We start from the raw sequence: 8,146 nt of genomic DNA on the forward strand, positions 1-8,146 counted from the left end.
TTAAAATTATTGGTCTAATACATAAACTTGTATTGCCTTCAATATCAATCATTCATTTGATTTTTATTGAGATATAGTTTACATAACACAGAGTTCACCCTTTAGAGTGTTCAATTCAGCAGCTTTTAGTATATTCACAAAGTTTTGCATTGATCACCACTATCTAATTCTTGTTTGTCTGATTTTTTTATTAAAAAATGGAAAAACAAAAAAAACAATTTTCACTCAATAAATATCATTTGATTCTTAATACAGTTTTGTTACAGAAAGTGAAGTCCATGATTTTAGAATGATGGTAGTAATTTATCAACCAAGTAATCAGTTTTCACACAGTTTCAATAACTGCAGCAATTTCCTTGAACTGTCTGTAGAAATTCTGGAGAGAAAAAGGAAAAATAATATTAACTTAGCTTTTAGAGGATATGTAAGTAGTTCTTTTACTTATACCTGACCACTAAAGGCCATATGACATTAAATTTGTTCAAGTTTATATCACTAACTATTATTATGGGAAAGTTATAAAAAAACAAACAGGTGCAATTTGGTACCACAAGCACAAATACCATTGTAGAGTTGGATAATTAGCTCATAACTAAAAATTTTAAAAGCACAAAAGAAAGTTCTTTTATTAAATACCCAACACTGTACTAGACAATGAAGGTAAAAACAAAAATGACAGTTTGGGGGAGGGGGCGCCTGGCTGGTTTAGTTGGTAGAGCGTGTTTTTTGTTTTTTTTTTAAATCTTATTTATTTGGGGCACCTGGGTGGCACAGTCAGTTAAGTGTCTGCCTTCAGTTCAGGTCATGGTCTCAGGGTCCTGGGATCGAGCCCCGCATTGGGCTCCCTGCTTGGCGGGAAGCCTGCTTCTCCCTCTCCCACTCCCCCGGCTTGTGTTCCCTCTCTCGCTGTGTCTCTCTCTGTCGAATAAATAAAATCTTAAAAAAAAAAAAAAGATCTTATTTATTTATTTATTTTAGAGAGGGAGAGCAGATGGAGGGGCACAGGGGAAGGCAGAGGGACAAGCAGACCCTGATGAGCGCGAAGCCCGATGGCGGGGCTCAATTTCACGACCCTGATATCATGGCCTGAGCAGAAATCAAGAGTAAGATGTTCAAGCAACTGAGCCACCTAGACACCCACAGCATGCAGCTCTTAAAAAAAAAAAGTTCAGGGGCGCCTGGGTGGCTCAGTCGTTAAGCATCTGCCTTGGCTCAGGTCATGATCCCAGGGTCCTGGGATCAGAGCCCTCCATCGGGCTCCCTGCTCAGCAGGAAGCCTGTTTCTCCCTCTCCCACTCCCCCTGCTTATATTCCCTCTCTCGCTGTGTCTCTCTCTGTCAAATAAATAAATAAAATCTTTAAAAATATAAAAATAAAAAGTTCAGTTTCCAGGCTTCAAACCACTTTAAATCTAGTGAAAGACTGTTTTTCAGGGTGATAAGAGCTGTCTTCTTTAAGATATGGGTTTAGTTACATTAAGAAAGACCCAACACTGAAAATGGCTTATATGTTAGAAGCGTATTTCCCTTTCATTTAAAAATTAAGCTGGTATGGTTGTTCTCCTATAAAAGTCATCTTTTTTTTTTCCATCTCCCAAAATCTCTTAAGAAAGGAAGCAAACACATTCTGTTTTCCTTTCTTCTCTACCTGCCAGGAAGCTAGGAGGCAAATTTGAAACTTAACCCCAGCAATTAGAACACTCTCGAATGATTTACATATTTGCATTTTCCTTCTTATGTGGTCTTAATTCTTGATTTTGCTACTTAAGAGTATATATATTTCGTTTTAGTTTATATGTAAATTCATTATGAATGAAGCTATATATTGAAAGTCAAAATTTCAGCTACAAGAAACATATAAATTAAAAGCTCGGGGTGCCTGGGTAGCTCTGTCGTTGAGCGTCTGCCTTCAGCTCAGGTCATGATCCCAGGGTCCTGGGATCCAGCCCCACATCTGGGCTCCCTGCTCGACAGGAGGCCTGCTTCTCCCTCTCCCACTCCCCCTGCTTGTGTTCCCTCTCTCACTGTCTCTCTGTCAAATAAATAAAATCTTTAAAAAAAATAAAAATAAAAGCTCAAAAAATGTTGCTATGCTCTCAGTCCTGCAATGTAACTAAAAGGCTCTGTTCCTGGTTAAAAGACATGTAAAAACAATCTTTAAAAGATTTGTCCCATTTGTGATTCTTTTCCTATAGGAAAAAAAATTCTTAGAGGTGGAATCAGAGAGCATGAATGCTATACAGAAAAATAAGACCTGGGCCAAGATTGTGAATATAATTCACAATATAAAGGAATGAACTCTGTATTTTTTTTAAGTTGACTTGGTCCTTATATTCAGTTGAAGGCTACTCACATATCATAATATACGATATTTCCTTTTAGCCAAGACTTAATTCTTTCCAGGACGCTAATTAGCATTAATAATGTTGAATCTGTGACCATGGGTTTTTGTTCAAAAGCAGTGGTATCTATTTTAAAAGAAAGAAATCAAATGGAACAAAAACCCTTAAAATGTAATTTGTAAAAGAAACCTACCATACGATCCAGCAATCCCACTTCTGGGTATATATCCAAAGAAAATAAAATCACTACCTCAAGAGGGATTTATACTCCATGTTCTTTGCAACATTACTCACAGTAGCTAAGGTATGGAAAGAACATGACTGTGTATTGACAGATGGATGCATTAAAAAATGTGGTGTGTGTATACATATATACACACAATAGAATACTATTCATCCTTAAAAAGAAAGAAATCTGATATTTTTGACAACATGAATGAACTAGGAGGATATTATGCTAAATGAAATAAGCCAGACACAGAGAGATAAAATGTAGAACTTATAGTAACAAAAGAGTAGACAGGGCGCCTGGGTGGCTCAGTTGGTTAAGCTACTGCCTTCGGCTCAGGTCATGATCCTGGAGTCCTGGGATCGAGTCCCACATCAGGCTCCCTGCTCAGCACGGAGTCTGCTTCTCCCTCTGACCCTCTCCCCTCTCATGTTCTCTTTCTATCTCATTCTCTCTCTCAAATAAATAAATAAAATCTTAAAAAAAAAAAAAAAAAAAAGAGTAGACAGGCAGGTTACCTGAAGGTTACCAGGGCTGGCGAGTAAGAGAAATGAAGAGATGTTGGTCAAAGGTACAAACTTTCAGTTTTAAGATGTGTAAGTTATGGAGACCTAATGTATAGTATGGTGACTATAGTTAATAATCATGTATTGTGTACTTGAAATTTGCTAAGAGTAGATCTTAAGTGTTCTTACCACACAGATACATAAAAAAGGTAGCCATATAAGGTAGTGGATATGTTAATTAACTTGATTGTGGTATTCATTTCTCAATCTCAGTCATTTCTCAATCAAAACATCACATCATATACCTGAAATACATACAATTTTTATTTGTCAACTATACCTCGATAATGCTAGGGTAAGAATGTAGTCTGTAAAAGAAGAAATCAAAAGTATCTTAAAGAGGTATATAAGAGGCTTTTCTTAAAAGGTAAGCCTAGGACCCACAGATTTTTAGTTAGTTTTACAAAGAATTCTTACTATATTTCCATTGCATTCATTTGGTTGGTTGTTTTATTTTTTTATTTTTTTAAAGATTTTATTTATTTATTTGACAGAGAGAGAGACACAGCGAGAGAGGGAACACAAGCAGGGGGAGTAGGAGAGGGAGAAGCAGACTTCCCCACGGAGGAGGGAGCCCGATGTGAGGCTCGATCCCAGGACCCTGGGATCACGACCTGAGCAGAAGGCAGACACTCAACGACTGAGCCACCCAGGCGCCCGGTTGGTTGTTTTTTAGAGTACTTTACTCTTCTTAGAGTACTAACTATTGTGAGGATTCTTAACTATTCACTCACCAAAGCAATCAAAACAAACAAGAACAAAACTCTAAGGCCAGTTAAAGTAGTCAATGATAAAAACATTTCCTTGAATGTACCTTTAAAAGAAAATCTCATTTTTCACTCAAGCCCTTTTTTTTCTTCCTTGCTTACAGAAAAGAGGTAGAAATGATAGTATGAATAAGAGGACTCTACATAGAGACCACTGAGTTATTCAAATCTCTAACTGATAAAACTACCATCACATACTGTTTGTTACTCTGATCAGCATTTTATAAACATTATTAATCAGAAAATTGAGGGTCAAGACCACTGTTCAAAGATTCATTTAGCTCATGATTCCTGAATATTAAGCCTAAAAAGAATAAGAGTAAAATAGTTAAATGCCAAGTAAATATCCTGCCAGAGAAGATGAAAATGTCCTAAATATATTCACAGAGGAGGAGTACTGTGAAAGTGATCAAATATGACAGTACACCAATTCAGCATTATATTGAAAATATTGAAATGTATCAAATTCCCAAAGAAAACAAATTCAGATCTTTTGTGTGTAAATAAAAACAATTAAAAGTTTCCCTTAAGAAATATTTTATACATATTTAAGTAGCAATTACAGAACAGTGAACTACAACTGAATGAGTGAAATCACAAACCTGAAATTGTGGAATTGTCATTTCAAAGGACTTGTTCTTTACTTGGCCTGAATGATCTGCCACTTTCAGCAACACTGCAACATAAGGATACTTAAGAGATCTGCAACTGTCCGAGCTCACGGCCATACCCAGCTTCCACTGAAAATCTACAAGCTGTAATGAAACATTACAGAACAATACATTGGTAATAACATTGCCATGAATGCAGTTACTTACTCAATTTTTTTTTTTTTACTTACTCAATTTTACTGCTCTCACATTGAACTTTTAGTTTCAATGCCAGTCACAGTAAAAGAAAATATCTTCATTTTAATATTGCTAGGAGCACAATAATCAAATAAAAATGGAGAGAGGCAATATGGGATGTAAACAGAGTTGGAAAACAACACTGTCATAATTACAATAGTAAAACACACACACACACCCATCTTCACCAGATGTATAACGGAAGTAGAAGGAAGATGTGGTACAACTGCTGGTTTTCCCTTCATTTTGCTCCTGCATTTAAGGGGACTACAAATGCTTTGTGGCCTCTCTCACCTTACTCTCCTGTCCCCATTCCACAACCCGAAATCCTAAAATGGAAGATGGGTTACATACCATCTTCATATGTGACTGGGACCCACATGGGAATCATTCCAGTTTCCTCTCTCACCATGTTCCTCCACCTGCAGCCTTACAAGAGCAAAAGCACCAGGTGATAAGGTGGTTTTAGATTTCATCACTGTTGATGATAAACACCTGTCAGGTGATGTGCTAGGTAGTTTACATGTATTAAATGCCTCAGGGAATCATCATAACATTATAGGCTATTATTTCCATTTTGCAGATGACAAAACTGAATTTCAGAGAGCTTAGATAAAGTGTGCAAGGTCACACATTTCTGTGATCAGAACTGAAACCAAAGTCCGTTTGGCTCCAAGGATTATATGCTTATTGACTACTGGCTGCCTTAATACTTTTAATTGAATTTCTGTCAATGATTGCTCAGTGTTCTGGGGCATAAAACAGGATTGGATAAATGCAGCTCTTAACACTGACTAAAACATAAGACAGTGAGTGGAGGAATTCTGTTTCTTGTTTTCAAAGATTAAACAAGTAAATGGTACACAGCAGACACTCACAAAAAATACTTGTTGATTGATACTTTTTGCTATCAAATTAATGCTGATAGGGCAAAAAGCTTTGCTTATTAATAAACCTCTTTTTATAAAACTTGGGATCTTTTATAAACAAGACTCATCTATATACTGCCTACAGGAGACAAGCTCTCAAAGTAAGAAGGCAAATAGACTAAAAATGAAGGGATGGAAAAAGATAGTCCATGTAAATGGAAACCAAAGAAAGCTGGGGTAACTACACTTATTGTTGGACAAAATAGACTTTAAAACGACCACTGTAATAAGAAACAAAAAAGTTACATAATGAAAAAGGGTTCGGTCCAACAAGAAGATACAACCTGTAAATATTTATGCATCCAACATAGGAGCACCTAAATAGACAAAGCAAATATTAACAGACCCAGAGGAAGAAAGAGACAGCAGTACAATGATACTAGAAGACTTTAATACCCCTCTTACATCAATGGATAGAACACCCAGACATAAAATCAATAAGGAAACATCAGCCTCAAACAACGTTAGAACAGATGGGACTTAACAGATATTTACAGAACATTCCATCCAAAAGCAACACAATACACATCTTACCAAGTGCTCATGGAACATTTACTAAGACACATCATTTGTTAGGACAAAGAAGTTAAGAGGACTAAAATCCTATCAAGCATCTTTTCTGACCACAGTAGTATGAAACTAGACATTCATTACAAGGGAAAAAACCTAGAAAATTCACAAATATGTGGAGACATAACAACATGCTACTGAATAATCAATGGGTCAAAGAAGAAATCAAAAGAGAAATTTAAAAAATACCTTGAGACAAAGAAAAATGAAAATGTAATATGCCAAAATTTATGGGATCGCAAAAGTAGTTCTCAGATGGAAGTTCACAGCAATAAATGCTTACCTCAAGAAACAAGAAAGGTCTCAACAAGCTAACTTTACACCTCAAGAAAATAGAGGGGCGCCTGGGTGGCTCAGTCAGTCAAGCATCTGACTCTTGATTTCGGCTCAGGTCATGATCCCAAGACCCTAGGATCTAGAGCTACCTGGGGCTCCCTGCACAGCAGGGAGTCTGCTTCTCCCCCTCCCACCTCTCCCTCTGCCCCTCTCCTCATTCATGCTCTCTCTCTCTATAATAAATAAAGTCTTTTAAAAAATTGGAGACACAAATAAATGGAAAGATATCCTGTGTTCATGGACTGGAAGAATTAATGTTATTAAAATATTATCCATACTACTCAGAGCAATCTACAAATTCAATGCAATCCCTATCAAAATTCCAAAGATATTTTTCACAGAAATAGAAAAAAATCCTAAAATAAGTATGAAACCACAGAAGACCCCAAATGGCCAAAGGAAATTCTGAGAAAGAACAAAGCTGGAGACATCATGCTCTCTGGTTTCAAACTATATTACAAAGCTATGATAATTTTAAAAGTATAGCACTGGCATGAAAAGAGACACATAGATTAATGGAACATAATAGAGTCCAAAAATAAACCCATGCATATGTCGTCAATTAATATATGACAAGGGAGGCAAGAATATACAGTGGTGAAAGGACAGTATCTTCAATAAATAATATTGGGAAAACTGAACAGCCACATGTAAAAGAAGGAAACTTGACCACTATATTATACCATACACAAAAATTTCCTCAAAATGGATTAACAACTTAAAAGTAAGACCTGAGGGCGCCTGGGTGGCTCAGTTGGTTAAGCGACTGCCTTCGGCTCAGGTCATGATCCTGGAGTCCCGGGATCGAGTCCCACATCGGGCTCCCTGCTCGGCAGGGAGTCTGCTTCTCCCTCTGACCCTCTTCCCTCTTGTGCTCTCTATCTCTCATTCTCTCTCTCTCAAATAAATAAATAAAATCTTAAAAAAAAAAAAAAAGTAAGACCTGAAACCATAAAACTCCACGAAGAAAATGTAGGCAGTTAAGTTCCTTGACACAGAAATCTTGGTGATGATTTTTTGAATCTGACACCAAAAGCAAAAGCAACAAGCGCAAAAGTAAACAAGTGGGACTACATTAAACTGAAAGCTTCTGCACAGCAAAGTAGCTATATTCATTACAGCCCTAAACTGAAACCACCCAAATGTTCATCAGTCGTTAGATAAATATGTACAGCAATGAACTTCAGCTACACTTAACACCAAAACGTTGAAAGAAACCAGTCAAAAGTTATGTGATTCCATTCACTTAAACTTGAGAAACAGGAAATACAATATTGTTTAAGGCTGCATGCACAGTTGGAAGAACTATATATAGAGGCAAGAATGTGATTATCACAAAAGGGTCATTGCCTCTAGGAAGGAGAGAAGGGAGAGGTTTGATTGGGGAAGGGCATGTGGTGGGCTTCTGGGGCACCAGTAATACTCCATTTCTTGAATTTGATTGTAATTACAAATGTGTTCGCTTTAAAATTATTCATTAAGCTGTCCATGGTAATGTACTTTTTTTGCATATGTTATCTTGTAAGTATCAGGTGGGGGGAGTGAATATAAATCAGTGAA

General features: G+C 36.8%; 1 protein-coding gene across 1 annotated transcript; it reads right to left on the reverse strand.

Moving 5' to 3' along the window:
- COMMD6 (COMM domain containing 6) lies at nucleotides 1-6,407 on the reverse strand. Its single transcript, XM_088021864.1, has 3 exons — nucleotides 5,106-6,407; nucleotides 4,506-4,658; nucleotides 1-376 (listed from the first exon to the last, which is right to left on the reverse strand). Exons 1-3 carry the CDS (start codon nucleotides 5,112-5,114, stop codon nucleotides 326-328), a joined length of 213 nt encoding a protein of 70 aa, XP_087877990.1. The 5' UTR covers nucleotides 5,115-6,407; the 3' UTR covers nucleotides 1-325.
- Nucleotides 6,408-8,146: the final 1,739 nt, after the last annotated feature.

This window comes from Eumetopias jubatus, unplaced genomic scaffold (genome assembly GCF_037043125.1).
Source record: "Eumetopias jubatus isolate StellerSeaLion01/CBP00866 unplaced genomic scaffold, mEumJub1_p1.0 scaffold_3, whole genome shotgun sequence".
NCBI classification, from domain to species: domain Eukaryota; kingdom Metazoa; phylum Chordata; class Mammalia; order Carnivora; family Otariidae; genus Eumetopias; species Eumetopias jubatus.